We start from the raw sequence: 18,614 nt of genomic DNA, 5'->3' as shown, positions 1-18,614 counted from the left end.
ATGGCAAGTATCATTTATTATATTTTATTTGCTCGTTTTTGCGACAGTTCCCGGCTGCAGAACGGCGAAAACAAGCCGGTCAATTATCCGCACGCAATACCCTTGTATCACATTATTTCTTCGGGCATTTAATAGCTTCGACTCTAATGCGATGGGTTGTTTACGCCGTCCGCAAGATTGCTTCGTCGATTTGTCCACCTGAATAAAGCTACTTTCCGCCTGATGCTTTTTTTCGCATTGCAGATCGATGACAAATGGTTCAATCAACCAGTCAAGCAATCTGATCAATATATACCAACGTCTTCTGGAGTGTAATGTTAAGCCAAGTTGAATTATTAAATACACCTACTTAAGGTGAGCGTTATTATCGTGCGATTTCGATTGCTTTATTCACTTTCAAGGAGCGGCTTTGTGGACTTAACTTCCTATATATCTTTATCGGACGACATTCGAACATAAGTGCACAGAAATAACACACAACGCTGGAATTTTCCCAATCAGTTAAGTTATGATGATCTAGATGTGCTGTTTGCACAGGTATGAGATAGATGTTTGAAATATGAGCTGTTTTGTTCCTGATAACTCTTGTCTAGCTGTCGTGCATGACAACGCATCGTGGTTTCGTGTGAGCGCAGGAGAACTTCAAAAGTGAATGAACACATAATTGCCAATTGAAATCAATTACGATTACGATTGCTAAGTGTAGCGGGCGCACGGTATTGGCGCATTAACAATTATTTCAACTTGTAGCGCATTGCACACTTTGTGTGAAACGCGTTTGCGTTTTTACGACGTTTTTATGCGCACCTCGGGCCGCTGCGAAAGAAGCAGCGCGCGTTTTTATCGCTTCTAAATGTAATGTAACTTTTATGCCGTGCGACGACCGCAGCCGCGATATGAAATTGGACGAAATCATCACGGAGACCAAGTTTTTTTCCGCCAACGTGTGCACATTATTTGAATTTCTCGGCGCGTACGTGCTCGGGATGGACGTAAGACGTGCGCGTTTGTGTTAGACGATCAATATGCGAATTGCAATTAGATTCAGCTGCCAATATGTACATACGTAGGGTAGACGATGCTATTAATGAAGTTAGTGACCCAGTGGCGGATTATGCTCCAGTGGGGCCCTAGGCGCAAATCAAGTTTGGGGCCCCTAAATCCGAAAATTTTCAAAAACGGTTATTAGCCCAGTAAAATTAATAGTTTTAGCGTACGGGCGCCGCAAAGTCTACTTCAACATTCGTTTGTGCCAAAAACTCATTTCCTCACCACCATGAGGTAGAGTACGTGGCGCGTTTTTTTTTTATCGTGGTATCCCCAGCAGGCCTAATCCACACGCACTATTCCAAAATTTAATGGATTATCTTCCGATTCGCTCTTCGCGACGGACCAGGTGTTGTGCGTTAATTGTTTTCAGAACCGATTGAAATATCACAGGTAAAATTTTCTGCCATGCTATCCGCGATGGGATTATCGTTTTCAATGCTATCTTGGTTCTCGAGTTCATAGTACGTGTGCTCAAAAACGGTAATCGTATTTAAATACAAATTACAAATTTACTTTTCTTGCCTTCTCTTGGGCAAAGATTTCAATAATTTTGTCGTACTCTAGTTTTTTAAAAATATCATTTTCTATAAACATTAATGCGAAGTCATTTAAGTGCTCTTGTGAAAGACTATTGCGCAGATAGTTTTTGACTCGTTTTAAAACTGAAAATGTCCTTTCTCCACTTGCATTAGAAACGGGCAAGGTAAAAAAAATTTGCAGTATTGTGTGTATACAGTAGAATCCGTTTATTATGACTCCGCTTATATTGACCAACCGGTTATTATGACGTAACTACACTACCAAGTTTGGTTTTCATATAAAATTCTGTATAAAAAAGTCGGATATAATGACTTCGCTTACAGTGACATGTCGCTTATTATGACCCATTTTTAATAGATTATGTCCGGTTATAATGACCAACATGATTCTTTACACCTCCGGTAATGTTCGTTGATACCCGACGACGTTCGACACGTGGCGAACTTTTTATATTTATTGCTACATTTCTTTTATGATTGTCAAATTACTTTTATGTATTTACTATCGGAAAGACCAAATGCTTAAATAATAAATATAAGCATTCGGGCAGCAGCACCTTGACCACGACTTAATCCGTATTTTCCATTAATCCGAATTTGGCGTGGGTCATTCGACAATCTCAATGCTTTAAAAAAAAAACAAGAACCGTATTAAGCAATCGTTCAATTCAAATGTTTAGAAACCGAAGAGGCTTCGAAAATCACAAGAAAATTAATTAAATGAAAAAACAAAAGCAGACAAAAATTACAGATTACTTGCAGTAAAAAATACACTTGTATGTGTTATAATGTGCTGATTACGTGCAATTTTGATTTTGATTTAGGTAATATGTATGTATATGTACATATTTACATAAAAAAGGGTTTTCATTTCACAAAACGCTTTGTATGACGTCCGCTTATTATGACGTGTTTGTCAATTCCCTTCGATGTCATTATAACCGGACTCTACTGTATTTGGAAAAGTTGATTTTAGACCATTACTTAATGTTGCATACATTTCATGTGGATCTCTAATATTTTCTTCTTGTATGTATTTTAGAAAATGAGTTAACTCATCAGTGAAATATTCTGACTCAATATCTTTTTCATACTTAGACAATAATCGCTCTACACAATTATTAGTCTCAACACGGCTTAATTTTAAATCAAAGAAAATTTTAAAATCGTTAAGATCATTGATATAGACATCGCCCCTTCGAGTAATTTCTGATGTTAATACATCACATACAATATAAAAATGTTGAATGATTTTAATAAACTAACACTATTAAGAATATTTGTCTTTGGTTCCTGTAAGTATTTGCTGGTAATTTCGATTCTCTGTAGGAGTTTGTTCCAGAAAATTGTTAACAGTGCCGTCTCAAATTGATCGAACTCTTTTGAACTCTGTTTTTTTTTTAATCCAACTACCACCCCAAAAATCAAGATAAAAATTGTAGGAGGATAAACGTTGGTACAACGTGTTCCGCAAATGTAAAAAATGATAGAAAGACGGAATAATTAATATTCCAAAAAAGAGAGTTACCCGCTATTTTACAACCTCAATGGAATATTCCTCAACTCATCTCCTCCACAGATGTTCGAAATTTAAAAAAATTGGCAATATACTACTCGCATTATAGGTACAACTTTCTAATGCAATATTCAAGAAAAGGTCACAAAAATTCGTGGCAGAAAACATCAAAATTTTATTTTAAACAGTTTGTCATAAAGAAATAAAATCGGAGATAAAAAGTTTTAAGTCAGCTATATATCCGTGACGGTTGCTTTGCGGACACGTGTGAAATGCCGTTTTGGGCGCCAAGTGAAAACCAATACGTTATTCATAAAGGCTGAGGTCAAAACCAACTGATGAAGTATTTGTGGAATTACTATGTCTATATGGGACATATAAGTGCCAGGGGCCCCTCAGGCAGCCGGGGCCCCCCAGGCAGCCGGGGCCCTAGGCGCGCGCCTAGTGCGCCTAGGCCGTAATCCGCCACTGTAGTGACCTGAAACGTAAACATACTGCGCCAATTATAAGTCGCAATGTGCCACGCCGCAATGTGGGCCCAATTGCAGAGCCGGCTAACAACTTTCGTTCTTCTTTTTTCGCGTACGGCAGTCGCAAGTAAAATCGAATGATCGCAGCGAATGCACCGACTCTGTGCAGCGCGATGCACCCGATGCACTGTTTGAATATTTATTCGTTAGACGAGATGCATGCGTGCGCCGGGATCAAGGTAAATAAGTAAATAAGTTTATTTACATTATAATTGCGCGGACCTTCACTTTCCACATGCAGCCAATTGCCTGCCGATTCGCCGTCAGACACATGCGCGCAAATTATAAACAGAAGATGTTAATTGAAAAACGGGTTCAAAGTCATGCAGCAGGCCAGAAAGCCCCGCAAAAAGTTCAAAGTTTACAAACAAATGCAACGTCCTGTTTATTGCATTTTCCCGCGGCGAGAGACAACGCAAACCGACTGCAATCATATAAAGCGACGTGTTCCTTTCAGCATTACATGTAATAAAACCCTTCGGGCACGTCGGCCGTAATCCGCGGCCAGGCGTCAGACAGTCGCGAGCCCACCAGTGTGTCTTCTATTATTTTTTTTTTCTCCACCCGCCGCCGCCTCACACCGCTCTACCTTTTATTCACGCTTCCTTCCGTTATTTCAGTCTTGGGAGTTTCAGCTGTGGCCGTACCACGCTGGGGTTGTCTCGTGCGTCTTCTTAATATCAGTACAAATATAGATAAAGCAAATAAATACGGCCGACTGGAGCGCAATGTGGGAAACCCAACGGCCGCTGCGACTTGTGACCGTTGGGTTGCATGCGCGAGAAGGATGTGAGAGTCGCCGAGGGCGGGCGACGCCGCCGACGAAGAGGGTGACTAAGCATGCACGCCTGGCGCCAGGATCGATATTTAGTTTTATATTACGCCACCACTACACCCACACTGCAACATTTCCATCAACATTACATATTATATTAGCGCTTTAACGGTGCAACGGGGCGTGCGACTAGGGTTGCCAGAAGTTCAACATTTTAAATTCGACACTCTAACTTTAATAACAAAAAAATTGTGTTTATAAGTTTAATTTCCCTAAATTCACCCAAATTATTTTCGTTGTGTAATATAGATTTGTCTGTTTTGGGGCTTGGTAACCCTTCCGGGGTCAAGTGAACTCACCATACCAGCATGAATTTATCAGCACGCTTTCGACTGTTACTATTTGCACGTTTTTCGACTTCGCGCCAGGGAAATAATATGACCACAAACATTCAACAAAAAAACACAAACTTCCAGCGTGCAATACAATTTCTTTCAAAATTACAATAAAAACAAGATTGAATATCAACATGCATGAAATTGATGTGATTAACATATGCTTCCTGCTTCTTCAGTTCGTCTTCATCGGTGGTTAGATGTAATATTCTTGTGGTTGTGGTGCTCACACTAATTTTCTTATTTGCATCGTGCTGTATTACAACGACAGTTATTTCATGCCGCGCCATGTAAGCCTTATACGATGTTAACAAACAGCATACCTGAGCGCCAGCGTCTTATTAATATGCTGATTGCAAATTGCTTATGCGTAAAAATCGCCGCCGATTGTGGGTGACTAAGCAGGGCACGACCGCACGCGCAAGTGACTAAAACGAAATTTCACCGCGTATTCGGGTTTTCTAGTCGTGCACCAACACAATCAAATGAAAAAAAAAATGAAAAAGCCGCGCAGCTGTTGGGTCGATCGCAGTATTTGCTCGATAAATACATATAATGCAGCAAGGAGAGGGGTGGTAGTAATCAAAACCGGAAGGCCAGCGTCAGCGACGATAGGGGTCCATTTTTTCGAAATTGAACTTTCGCTCTAATTTACTTTCCTTTGTAGCTAATTACGTGAATTAACGCGTCGGCAGTGTGATGCACAGCGCTGCCGAAACGGGCGAACAAAACAGTTTATCGTTTGTGAAATATTATCATTGGTGGTCGGGCTGTAACGCGAAACCGCAGCGTGCTTCCGATGGTCAGGTTTGATGTCGGGCCGCAGCCGGGGTTCGATTTGCGTCAGTATTGGGTAATTTGACCGATTTTAATTCGCAGTTTCCTCATTAGCTGCAATTGGAATCGCGGAATTGTGCGCGTTTATTGGATGTGCGCAATGCAATTTGCATCCCATCTAACCGCATCAATTGCAACAATTAGTTGCGCTTCAATTCGATGTGAACAAGAGATCTTCGAGCGATATCTCGCTAGATAAATTTGCCGTATCTCTGTCACAGATACCACACATTCTAAGAAAGGACAAACGCTCGAGAACAAAGCCCAACATGTTGTGGGGTCGTCGTGCCGGCGAAAACAACTTCGAAACTATGTACATAACACATATGAATATAGAAAAAAAAAACCTCAAACAAGAATGGAACATGTGAGAAAATGAGATTTCAATATGTTACTTGAAACATGTTATACTGGGCGATAAACAATGTTAAACCCTTTTATACGCGATATTAAAATAGCTGATATCACGTTTGGCACCAACCTGGCGTGTATTTTTATTGTACAATGTTCGAAGAAGCTTACTTTTAGCATACTTTAATTATGTATTGTTTATTTTCGAAGTGAGTGCTTTCACACGCGACGTATGTTTGTCGTTCCTTTGTCGTTTGTTTTATAAACAATTTTGATTGTGTTAAGCGCTCGACACGACGTAAACGTGAACGTCTCGTTTCTTTCAAGATCAATTTACAATCGCCCATTCAGGCGAGATTTTTTTTCGCTGCGCGCCATCAGGTTATCCCAGTTTCTCCAATTGGCGTTGGGACCTTGTAGCATAATTAATAGAAGCAAACGATTGATTGTACTCACCATAGCTTCGTTAATAAATTCCCTTTTTAATCTCACGGGCGTTCCAACTTGTAAAATATCACTAAACAAGAGCGTGAGCAGGAATACTTTAGTCGCTGAACACATTTTGGTCCTTGTCATTATTGGTACCCGTAATGCTTCTTCAGGTAAGGACGACTGGGTACTTACAGCGCCGTAAATTCATTGGAAGCAAATACGCGTACTCCGGCAGTGAATATTAAAATATCTTTTGGCAGTGCACTATTGAACACGTTCGTTTAATCATTAAAATTATATTTAAATCCGATTGAACCAGGTGTTGCAGGTGTCGAAGATAGTCCCAACTAGCATGCGCGCGCAACTCGGATTGATAAGCATTTGACGCTGTTTTGTTATTTGTTTATTCAGAATATAATTTTACTCCCGTTGGGTAAAATTTACTCTGCCGTCTTCCTGTGTAGACCGCAGTCAAAAACCCCAACTGATTCATGCGCTGATTTGCATGCGTAAGTTTGGGAACCCGCCTGAATTTCCTTTGGATGATCACACGCACATTAGTTTATGAATTTGTATGAATGCCGGCCGCTCCTCGCTGCCGCTGACATACTCAGTGTCGACTCTTTGTGCTGCTCATGCTGCTGCGCGTCCGACGCCGTCATTAGTTACCATTAACTCTTCAGCTTCGTCCTCCGGCGCACGTGTTCTTTATTAAAACGCATTCGTGTGTTTGTTTACCGCTCACATCGATCAGCGGCCACCGGTTTAGGTCGTGGTGGAATTTTGAATTGATCGCACATCGGCGGCGCGCACACTTCGCGAGACGCTTAGATGTTTGTTGATATTTCGGCGTGCCGGCAAAGTTTCTGGACGCGCACGAGGGACGGGGGCGTCCTGCAAGTCGGCGGCCGTCTATGTGCGCCGATGCGCCGTGAACAACACGCGCTCTGTTGTGTGCGTCTTTCTGTCGAGCGAGTCCGTGCGACTGCGAGCACCCGACTGCAGCAACTGAGTACGCCACTCCAAAGAACGGCAATTTTATACGAATGCCCGACGCCGACTGGCTGCTACAGCGAGGATCAAAACAAAATACATGCGTACGATTTCTACCCAGCAAGAAGTTTTTGAAGTATTCTCAAAGTACAAAGAATTATTGCTATTTACGTTATTATTTACATTATTTATATATTTTACTATCGCGTATTATGTATTAACTACTTGATTTTGATTTGAAAATGAAAACAAGTTTAGTAAATAGTATATTATGCATCAAGTGGCTAAACCGGGACTTTACTCACGAGCGTTTAAGCAATCGAGTGTTTAACAACGTTTAGTCACGTGCTGCTTACGCTATTTTTTGTACCTCCACGTTAATTCCACGTGGAACTAACCGTTGGCAAATGCGCAGGTGCAAGCTCCGTCCCGTAGATAATGAATATTACTCACGACTTGGCCGACCGTATATAAAGTACCACTTTTTGTATCTAAAAACCGTAGAAAAACTGGCGCTTTTAAGGTGAAAATAGAAAAACATATCTATTTAGTTATCCAGAAATACCCCAAAATAAAAAAGTTTTTCCCTCGGTTTGAATTTAGAATCCACTTTGTATGCAGACCTTTGCGCGACACGCGTACGAATAATAATTAGCATGGAACAATGAATCCGAAAGAATACGAATGAGAATATTAACACATAGTGCGTAGACACGCTGACACCTTTAGTTTACAATATTCGGAAGCCATCGAATATTGCTAACCAGTGGCTATGCATACATTTTCAAAAAAAAAACCACACATCGTTAGATGATTAATATCTTCGTTGCCAACGAACGGATTTCCGTTTGAGCTTGGAATCATCACGAGTTTGTATAAAATTTATAGCATTCAGCTGAAGAACAAAAAACGCATGCAACATTTAGGCGCCACTTGTTCGCCGAAAAAACGCAATAAACTGGTCGGCAAAATGAATGTGATTCATTGCCTTAATGTTTTTATGTAGTTTGGAGAAAAAATATAATAATATCATAACTGCTCTCAATTACAGTTACAGCTTCTGAAAAACACTGCGCTGGTCTAGTGTGCTCGTTATTTCTTTAAACGAGATAAATGTAAAAATCCAGCAACATAACTCTCGCGCTTATCACACAATGAATTCAATTCAATTGCGCAGAACGATTGATAATCATGTATTGTAATGTGATGAGAAGTGTCTCCGTAGAGAATAAACTTTCCTAATTTAGAAATAATTTCCCGCATCAAATGTGACGCGCATTTGATCGTTGATTTGTTATTGGCGACACTTAATGGACGTGATAATGAAATAAACAATTTCAACTCTTAATTCGTCGCATTATGTGCGTGTTTACGAAGGCGAAGGCGCGCTAGACTGTAGAGTTCAGTCTTTGGTCTTTGGCCATCACTATAGTTTTATAGTAGCCCGCTATAGTAATCGTAGTTAATGAGATAATTGATAAATTGCCACTTGCCACCATTGAGCTCGACGCCACTTTGGCCATTTGCCACTTTTGGCATCTTATTCATGCATCCTTTATTCTTTCAGCCACTTGTCGCGACTTTGCATGCCGATATCTCACAACACTCTTCGTCGACTCTGATACGTCTATGATATCTAAATGACTAATTTAATTATGCGGTGATCAATGTGTGTAATTGTGTAATTTATTGTAGCCGTTATAGAAAAATTTTCAAAAATAAAAATGTTGCTCTAAAAAAATGTTTAATCTAATAATCTATGAAACACGTTAATTCAACTGACTTATTAGTAGTTTTAAGTTGACGCGACACAACTAGGTCGAGTGGAATTGTGAATTTAATTGAATCACGTTCAATAGTTCAATCACACTGATGCATTTGCGCGACCACTGTAGGCACATGAAGCAATAAACTAAATCTCGGTTATATCAATCAAGTAATCATTAATTAATCAATCAATGTATTACTTACTTGAAAACCGACCACAAACAAATTTGTAGCAATCAATTGGGCGAAAATTTATTAGTACTAAAGTTATCATGTTCTATTTTTGCTCGTGACTATTATTAAATTTCGTCGCAGCCCTCGCAAAGACAATGGCCATTAAAGTGTAGAGCGAGGCGTGCGTTTCATCCAGACGATCATCCAGACCCATTATTTCAGCCGGCATTTGTTTGCAAATGTCAAGTCCACGCATATGTGTGTAACTAAGTGTTAAATTGTAATTGTAATCTTTTAATGGACAGTCTTAAAACGAAAAATAGGTGCATTGACCATTCGTGTCATTAAGCGTGCGCATGGCTTTGAAAAGACCGGATATTGCACGCCCACGGCGCGCGTCGATTTCCGTTCTTCGCATATTATAATACGTGTTGGCTCTTTCGCTCGCAGCAGACTTCTCTTTTTCATTCATTTTTGCGCTTGTGCATATTTTGAGCGAATTACAAGTGCTGGATTTAGGATTTAATCCAGAGAAATACTGCTAAATCCTTCACACATTTGAACAATCAACGTAATATCAAAATTTTATTGCGTTTGAATGCAAATTTTCAAAATTATTTAATAAAAACTCAGAAAAAACTCACAAATTCTCATTCTCAGCTCTAATTATCTTTCATACCAACTCACCTTACATTTTCCACAACTCCTGCAGGGACAGGAATTAAATTTGACTGTCATTCGCTTGTGTTTTTAATAATTTTAGTTTGTTTTTTATACAGTTGTGTTTCTGTTTTTACACGCGTTTGCGTTGGCGATTTATCAATGATTATGTAAGAAAAATAATGCAACGCGCGTGCATCTAGCGATTTATCAAACTTTACATTATAAACAAAAGCAAATGTTAATGCAATTATAATGGTTGTTATAATTATACTATAGATATCAACTAAAACCTACACTATCTTTACAAGCACGAACCATCTTTATCATTGAGCAAACGCGTGAGAATTAAATATTTAAAATGAATGCGTTTATCAAGTAAACTTTGCTCACAAATTACGTTTCATAACTGACGCTAGGCACACCAAGGTAAAGCAATAGCAACAATGTTTAAAAGTATGATTATCAATTGTTTATATTTACTTGTTTTCCTGCTTTTCAAATGCACGCCGAACGAGAATACTTTAGAAAATATTCAACAACTAGTTGCGATTGTATGCATTCAATGAAACACGTGCGCTTTAAGTTGCGGAGCTGTAGGCGCAGCATTAAACTACAATTTGAAATCTAAACGAGTTGTTCAATAACTGCGCTAAGGAGAAGCAAAATTATCTTGAGTAAACAAATAATATTTACAATACCGTTTCGATTGTGCACAGCGGAATTTTACAATGCACGGAAAAGCACGTTTTAAATGTGATTGGAAACAAATTCATTGGTGCTCAGCGCAAAACGCGCAATCAGTAATATGTTTGAGTGCACTTGAAACTCGATTATCATATTATATACAGTGATATTAAAGAAGAGCTCTGCCGGTACCTTTAAGTACTTCGACTCTTCACAACAATTCATTCTCGTCGCACAAAGCGGTTGGAACAATTGCAGCGGTTAATGTGCGATTAAAATATTATTAAACTTCCGCCGAAAGTTTATCGCCCGACCAGTGCTGAGCGTGTCAAGCAGTAGTTATAAGTAAAGTCGTTGTGCTGTAAAGAAAATGACTTTGTTTATTGTGTTCGCGTTCTTGTTGATTGCGGCGACACCGTCATGGGCGGACGGCGAGGAGCTCGGGATACTCTTCCCGCAGAATTCGGAGACGCGCGAGATGACCAGCCTGGATGGCCTGTGGCGGTTCTACGTCGAGACCACGGACAGTGAAGTAGGTTGAAAGTTTAAGCAAAATTATCGAACACGTCTCATTGACAAACCGGCTTGAACTAGGCTAGAGACAGATCATCGGCCAGCATATAATTCAATACACCACAAGAGTTTGATTTACATTTCTTTGGCACCATCATTAATTACGAACGCGATTTACAGGACAGCGAGGGGCGTTTGATGCCGGTTCCGGCAAGCTACAACGATGTGGTCACCGAAGGCGAGCTGCGCGATCATGTCGGCGAGGTGCGATACGAACGGAACTTTTACGTGCCCAAATCATGGGCGAACCAAGACGTTTGGATGCGGTTTGGTTCTGTAAATTACCGCGCACATGTTGTATGTACCCGCAATCATTTACAATAAGTACCATCCCATCTAATCGCTGCGTGATTTTGATTAATTTCCAGTACGTTAATGGAGTATTAGTGGTTGAGCATCAGATTGGCCATTTGCCCTTTAAAGCTAGAATCACAGACGTTGTTAAATACGGCGAAGCAAACGATCTAGCTGTCATTGTTGATAATAGGCTGTATCCAACGACGATACCACAAGGAAATGTTACCACGATCGAAACTGATGATGGTCAGAAAGCAGAACAAGTGTACACTTTCGATTTCTTCAATTATGCCGGTATTCATCGCCCTGTTTATCTGTACAAAACACCGAAGAACGCCATTGACGATGTGACCATTACTACCGATATTATCAATTCAACAATGGGAGTCATCAATTGCAATGTGCATATTCGCTGTAACACTTGCAGCGGGTTGGTCACCGGTGTAAAATTGTATGATGCAGATGATAATTTCATAACATCAGTGGATGGTGAAGATAGTGCTATAAAAGTACCGAATGCAAAACTCTGGTGGCCTTACTTAATGAACCCGGAAGGCACCACTCCAGGATATCTCTATACACTGCAAATAGAATTGCATGATACATCTGGGTCGTTGATTGATGTATACCGGATGAAAGTGGGTATAAGGACCTTGAAGTGGACCAATTCAACCTTTGAACTGAACGGAAAACCAGTGTACATGACCGGGTTCGGTAGGCATGAAGATTCCGATCTGCGAGGTCGCGGATTGGATTACACTACAGTAATAAAAGACCATAATTTGATTAAATGGATCGGAGGTAATGCATACCGCACATCGCACTACCCTTACGCTGAAGAAATTATCCAGGTGGCTGATGAACTTGGAATAATGATCATTGATGAATGTCCTGCTGTCAATATTGAGTAAGAATATACTTGAATTAAAAAAAAAAAATTACTGTTTTTTTAAAAATTATTTTCAGAAATGTAACTGATGAACTAATGAAGAACCACCAGATATCTATTAAGGAGTTGGTACAACGAGATAAAAACCACCCTAGTGTCGTAGCCTGGTCCATCGCCAATGAACCCCGCAGTCAACAAGCCAATTGCGAACCATACTGGCGCAATGTTTCGGAATTTGCCAAAGCGCAGGATGCATCAAGACCCATCACTGCCAGTCTCAACCGGGAGTCTCACGAAGACAAGCTGGTAAGATACTCTTGACAAAACAAACAAAACCAGTATGCAATGGTGTGCTTCCAGGCGCAGTTCTTGGATATCGTCAGTTTCAATCGGTATAATTCCTGGTACCGCAACGAGGGTCGCTTGGACATGATCGTGAATATGCTGCTGAAGGAAGCGCGTGCGTGGAGAGAGAAGTTTAACAAACCGGTGTTGATGTCGGAGTACGGAGCTGACACCATGGAGGGTTTGCACATTGTACGGCAACTTTTTTTTTCGTCAACTTTCGAGTGTTTGTATCACTAATATTTGTGTTTAGTCGCCTGCATACATATGGTCTGAGGAGTATCAAGTGGATGTTTTAACGAAGCATTTCAAGGCATTCGATACGTTAAGAAACGAGGGTTGGTTCATTGGTGAATTCATTTGGAACTTTGCTGACTTCAAAACATCTCAGAGTGAGTAATGCACTACGATACGTAGTTGACATTTAAATATTAGTACAACAAATAAATGAATAATTCCAATTATGGCTCTTGGAAACACATCAAAGCGCGTATTTTGCAGAATTTCATTATTTTCTGGCCATAAAATGACTCCAAAAAATTATAGGCAATTTATTTTATATGGAATTTGTTTGGAATGCATATGATATCGGCAGAGTATTCAAATTAAAATTTTGAGGCTTGAATAGGAACCTCTTATTAATTTTATATACCACACATTCACGTTACATTAGCGCGTTTGGCTTCGATTAATAAATAATTACAACTTTTCTAATGTATAAATAATGATGACTTCAACTGTAACTAATATGTGTGCAGTGTTAATTGCTATAAAAGACCGCCGACGGCTCGAAATCTTTTGCGGCCGCTCGAGTCTCAGCAATGTTTGTGCATCACAGGCTAATAATCGCGACGGGCTGTGTGTACAGCCGCAATAACAATTTAACATTTTTATTAGCTGCACATTGAATTTATTGCACACGCGTACTTGACATCTGTTCGCAAATTTTCCTATTAATAATTCCTCATTTTCAGAGACGACACGCGTCGGTGGGAACAAGAAAGGCATCTTCACGCGCCAGCGGCAACCGAAAGCCGCCGCACACTTATTGCGCAAGAGATATTTTCATATTGCGCACAAACTCTACAACGCCCCGCTGCCGGCCGATCTCGAAGAATATGTTATTGATGACGCGATGCAAACGCGTTCGTTTGATGAGCTATAAATTTTGTTACCGCAAATTAAATAAATAAAGACGCAACAACTAATAATTTAATGGGATTTTTATCTGAGAGTAATCTAAGTATTTTTTTACTTTAAGTACGCAATTTGTAAAATTTTCCCTAAAATTTATGAGGCCACTCACTAAACTCAAACATTTTAAAAGTGATTAATTTAAAGTAATTGTAGGTGTAACTTTGCACATTGCACTAGGTTGTTGAATGTAAAGAGTTGTTTTCAATTTGACGATAACACGGATATTTTTACCCTTATTGAGTGCCGTTTATCGCTGTGCCACTTCATTCGTGATCACATAATCAAGAATCACAAAGTAATCGTTGCTGCAATCAATATTTGTCGTCATGTGCAGTGATTTTTTTTCGAATGCAAGAAACCACTCGTATCACTACGCCGCGTCCTGGTTTCCATCGAAATTTCGGAATGCAGCGGCTGATAGTAAAGATGCAGATATAGAGCAGAAAAAGTAAACAGTCGTAAATGAGGCAATCACGGCTTGACGTTTGTTTTGGTAGTACGGAGCGCTCCGCGAGTGTGCCGGCGCCGACGACTCCGGAGTGCGCTCTCCAGCTAGTGGCTTCGCTCATAACTTTTAACCCGATAGCCTGGTTCTATAAAAAGGGGCTACACGGTGACAAACCGACGCAGTGCTAATAGTGTTGTTAGCCGTGTCAGCTACCTAACTACCTAGCGAAACCAAATCGGATCGACACCGCACACATCGCATCGTTTAGGCCAGCGCTTCTTCCCGACGTGCAGACGCGCGCCGACCTTGCTGAGCGCACACGAAAACCGCGGTAAGTAAGTTAAGCGCTCGTTAGCGCGACACGCGCTCCCAAAGACGGTTTGACAACGTTTTCGCGCGTGTTCAAAAGTGTAACACATCAGGAAGTAGTTTTCACACGAGTAAAAAGAAATTAACGAAAAGAGAAAATTTTCTGCCGGTGAAGAAAACGCCGCGAAAGGTAAGAGCATTTACAAAATAAGTAAGAAAAAACCAAACCAGCATTAAAAGAAAACTCATATTGAAAATTCAAACTAACATTTTTGCGTTTGAAAGTTGCAACGCTCGTACGCACAATTAACAGGCAATAAATATGATAATACATTATTGCATCAACAATGCGTGTGTGTGTCCTTTGTGCGGCGTTTGTTGTTGCGTTGGTTATTTCTTTGTTCGATGCTGGTTTTTTGTTTAAATTATTTCGAACGGCAACGCATTTTTACGCATTTCATCAGATAACCAGCGTGCGCGCGAGCTGCGCTAGCGATTCAGGCAATCTGATCGAAAAGATAAATCACGATAAACATCACGAAAAGGTGAATAGAAATAACTTATTATGAATGCTTTTTACAGTTACGATAAATAATTGTCATTAAAATATTTACAAATGTATAACAACAAAGTATAACTAGTTTTGTGTTTGTCACACACAAAAAACTAATTCGAAAAATACGTACCTAAACTAGTTATTTGTTGATATTAAAAACCAATTTGCATTCTCGTATGATGCACGATGTCTCAATAGCACACACACGCGCGTAAACAAAAACAATAATCGGATGATAGATTGAATAATCGCCGAATGTTCACCTAGCGACAACACTAATCATCCAGGCATGTCATTTACCTTTCGCGTCCAGGCCGTGGCACCCTCCGACGGGAAAGCAAAAGAAAAACCGCTAAACGGATCAGGTCGGTCCGCAGCGTGGCGCGTTCCGTGATCGTCGCCCGCCCGCTGCATGCCGATGTCCCAATTTCAGTTTATCCGATTTATACACCGGCACACTGGCACTACACACGAATGTTGAAAGTGTTCACAGTTTGTCGAAGGTACGGCGACAGGGCGCGATACGATACGAATTTCGAACGACTATTATTGTCGACTGATCGCGACCGCACTCCGATACCGAATAAACAAGTTTAAGATATTTGCTGAAGGTTGTGATAACACTGCTTCAAAACACGTTGCTTTAAATTGCAGCCAACGGGCGATCACCAATCCCAACGGGTGGGTTAATGGAGTAGCGGATTGCAGCACCGATTTAAAGTCAACAATAAAATATGCTAATGGGACCACTGATATACGTCTTCGTGCTGGCGCACGCGGCTGTCCAAATCGATTGTATTCTCTACCCCCGTGAGTCGGAAACTCGTGAAGTGCGAACCTTGGACGGACTTTGGAACTTTGCGGTTCCCCCAACGGCAAATAAATCTCTCGGCTTCTATCAACAATGGTACTCTCACGATTTGAACCGAGTAATGTTTAATTATGCGTCTAAAAATAACATTTCTAATGAATTGTTTGCCTTAGAACGAACAAGTTTCTTCAATTTTAATGCCGGTACCTTCTTCTTACAATGACATTACACAGGATGCAGAACTTCGTGACCATTTAGGGGTAGTATGGTACGACAGAACTTTCTTCGTGCCTAAATCATGGGCTTCCCAACGAGTTTGGCTAAGATTTTCATCGGTTTCATATGCTGCGCAAGTGGTATGTCATAAATTCCACATCAGGTAGTGCAATAAACAAATAAATCTTCATTTCCTTGCAGTGGATTAATGGGGAGTTATTGCTGGTACATGAAATGGGTCATTTGCCGTTTGAGAGTGAACTGGGCGAGTATTTATTATACGGTCAAGAAAATCGTGTCACCGTCGCATGTGACAACACATTACTGCCAACCACAGTGCCCCAAGGCAATGTTCAAGAAGTCAACACGTAAGTGATTTTGCACTTTATTATGCGTAAACATTCTGCGCATTCCTTTCGACATCAACAATCTACGGTTCCGGGAGTAAACCCGACGACCCCATCCGAACAACAATTAAAATGTTGACTGATGAAGATCAAACCGTTTATTTATATTAAGTTTTAATTTAGGGACAATGGAAAAAAATACATCCAAACATATACCTTTGATTTCTTCAATTATGCCGGTATTCATCGATCTGTCCATCTGTATACAACGCCACAGCAGTTCATCGAAGATGTTTCCGTGGTCACCGTCATTGATCAGGATGGTGAAACTGGTGTGGTGTACTATAACGTCAGCAGTCGAGTAAACAATGCTGTACGATTGACGTTGTATGATCGCGATGGTCAGGCGGTCGCCTCCGAAGTAGGCACGCCAAACAACGAAGGAACGCTCAAAGTTCCAAACGCCAAATTATGGTGGCCCTATTTGATGGATCCGGAACCCGGATATTTGTACACCATGGAAGTGGAACTTTTTAATGACGATAATGATCAAATTGTTGATGTGTACCGCTTGAAGGTGGGAATTCGTGAAGTCACCTGGAGCAATACCTCTTTATACATGAATGGTAAACCGGTGTACCTACACGGATTTGGAAAACATGAAGATTCTGACATCCGTGGCAAAGGTTTAGATTTTCCTGTGATTATTAAAGATTTTAATTTGATTAAATGGGTCGGTGGTAATACATTCAGAACATCCCATTATCCTTACGCTGAAGAGATCATGGATCTGGCTGATGAGACAGGGATTATGGTAATAGATGAATGTCCAAGTGTTGATACAGAGTAAGTAAGAACTGTGAGATTTAGAATATGAAAAATGCACGGTACGAACTAGAGCTAGAATTTTATAGAAACCGTAGTGCAATTTTAAAAATATTGTTTCACGTTGGATTGATAAATTGTTGTTTTTTCAGACCAGATTTTCATTATACATTTTACAGCTTGTTTTCGTCGACATTACTGGAAAAACATAAAAGTTCACTCACACAGCTCATTGCAAGGGACAAAAATCATCCCAGTGTGATTGCATGGTCCATTGCCAACGAACCCCGCACTCAAACGAAAGCAGCGGGCGAATATTTTGGTAAAGTAGCGAATCACACACGAAAACTAGACCCGAGGAGACCTATCACATTGGCGGTAGCACGAGGTGTTAGTGAAGATCAATCAGTAAGTATTGAAAAACATCATAAAAAAACAATGTTTTATGCGTTTAAATTGATCAGGGACAACATATGGATTTCATCAGCTTTAATCGCTACAATGCGTGGTACAGTAACCCGGGACATTTAGACATGGTCACGTTGAATGTGATTAAAGAAGCGACGCAGTGGCATGAAAAGTATAACAAACCGGTGTTGATGTCGGAGTATGGCGGGGACACACTGGCTGGATTACATTTATATCCGGCGTATATTTGGACCGAAGAATATCAGGTTGCATTGTTTTCCAAGCACTTTGAAGCGTTTGATCATCTCAGGGACAAAGAATGGTTCATAGGCGAGTATGTATGGAACTTCGCTGATTTTAAAACCGCGCAAAGTAAGATATTCATCAAAATATCTCGGATTTTGTAATAATTCGGTAAATGTTTCAGCGTATACAAGAGTTGGAGGAAATAATAAGGGTATTTTCACGCGTCAACGCCAACCAAAGGCGGCTGCATATCATTTACGTCGTCGTTATTTCGCTATTGCCAATGAGTTGTACAATGCTACATTACCCAATGACTTGTATCTATACACCGCGTCTGTTCAAAAGTATCATGAGGAGCTATAAGAAACAAGAATTATAATACTATGTAATATACATTACGTTTTTATGCTGCTGGCGATCAATGTCTTCCATGTTCCTGTA

At 40.3% G+C, this 18,614-nt stretch overlaps 3 protein-coding genes across 5 annotated transcripts in view; 2 read left to right on the top strand and 1 right to left on the bottom strand.

Annotated features, from left to right (window-relative positions):
- Window positions 1–7,406, bottom strand: part of LOC135797536 (matrix metalloproteinase-2-like) — a 32,475-nt gene extending 25,069 nt beyond the window's left edge. Inside the window, 1 exon segment of the mRNA XM_065309951.1 lies at window positions 6,450–7,406. Coding sequence (XP_065166023.1) covers window positions 6,450–6,569 — 120 coding nt within the window. The 5' untranslated portion in view covers window positions 6,570–7,406.
- Window positions 7,407–10,767: 3,361 nt separating this feature from the next.
- On the top strand, window positions 10,768–14,021 carry LOC135793997 (beta-glucuronidase-like). Its single transcript, XM_065305128.1, has 7 exons — window positions 10,768–11,238; window positions 11,400–11,576; window positions 11,648–12,483; window positions 12,543–12,771; window positions 12,826–13,002; window positions 13,064–13,202; window positions 13,785–14,021. Exons 1-7 carry the CDS (start codon window positions 11,077–11,079, stop codon window positions 13,973–13,975), a joined length of 1,911 nt encoding a protein of 636 aa, XP_065161200.1. The 5' UTR covers window positions 10,768–11,076; the 3' UTR covers window positions 13,976–14,021.
- Window positions 14,022–14,404: 383 nt separating this feature from the next.
- LOC135797517 (beta-glucuronidase-like) lies at window positions 14,405–18,579 on the top strand. Of its 3 annotated transcripts, none has more exons than XM_065309922.1 (8): window positions 14,405–14,786; window positions 15,975–16,249; window positions 16,305–16,487; window positions 16,549–16,715; window positions 16,878–17,540; window positions 17,672–17,927; window positions 17,984–18,299; window positions 18,355–18,579. In XM_065309922.1, the coding sequence occupies exons 2-8, from the start codon at window positions 16,055–16,057 to the stop codon at window positions 18,534–18,536; spliced, it is 1,962 nt and encodes a 653-aa protein (XP_065165994.1). In that variant the 5' UTR covers window positions 14,405–14,786; window positions 15,975–16,054; the 3' UTR covers window positions 18,537–18,579. The 3 variants fall into 3 exon arrangements, with proteins under 3 accessions (XP_065165994.1, XP_065166009.1, XP_065166000.1); XM_065309937.1 differs by having other exon boundaries at window positions 14,421–14,786; window positions 17,699–17,927; XM_065309928.1 differs by lacking the exon at window positions 14,405–14,786 and adding an exon at window positions 14,806–14,954.
- The last annotated feature ends 35 nt before the right edge of the window (window positions 18,580–18,614 follow it).

The sequence above is a fragment of the Atheta coriaria genome, unplaced genomic scaffold, assembly GCF_025399875.1.
Source record: "Atheta coriaria isolate IRGN ID8LTWV9N9 unplaced genomic scaffold, Caltech_Dcor_3.1 hic_scaffold_1_pilon, whole genome shotgun sequence".
Taxonomy (NCBI): domain Eukaryota; kingdom Metazoa; phylum Arthropoda; class Insecta; order Coleoptera; family Staphylinidae; genus Dalotia; species Dalotia coriaria.
Note: the sequence above shows the minus strand (reverse complement) of the source record. Positions and strands in the feature narration are given on the sequence as shown.

Excerpts from the sequence above, each read along its gene's own strand:
- LOC135793997 (XM_065305128.1), top strand. The coding sequence starts at position 11,077 with ATGACTTTGTTTATTGTGTTCGCGTTCTTGTTGATTGCGGCGACACCG. Across the intron at positions 11,577-11,647 it reads TAAATTACCGCGCACATGTT|TACGTTAATGGAGTATTAGT; the intron begins GTATGTACCCGC and ends ATTAATTTCCAG. Across the intron at positions 12,772-12,825 it reads AGTCTCACGAAGACAAGCTG|GCGCAGTTCTTGGATATCGT; the intron begins GTAAGATACTCT and ends GTGTGCTTCCAG.
- LOC135797517 (XM_065309922.1), top strand. The coding sequence starts at position 16,055 with ATGCTAATGGGACCACTGATATACGTCTTCGTGCTGGCGCACGCGGCT. Across the intron at positions 16,250-16,304 it reads ACTCTCACGATTTGAACCGA|AACGAACAAGTTTCTTCAAT; the intron begins GTAATGTTTAAT and ends TGTTTGCCTTAG. Across the intron at positions 18,300-18,354 it reads TGATTTTAAAACCGCGCAAA|CGTATACAAGAGTTGGAGGA; the intron begins GTAAGATATTCA and ends TAAATGTTTCAG.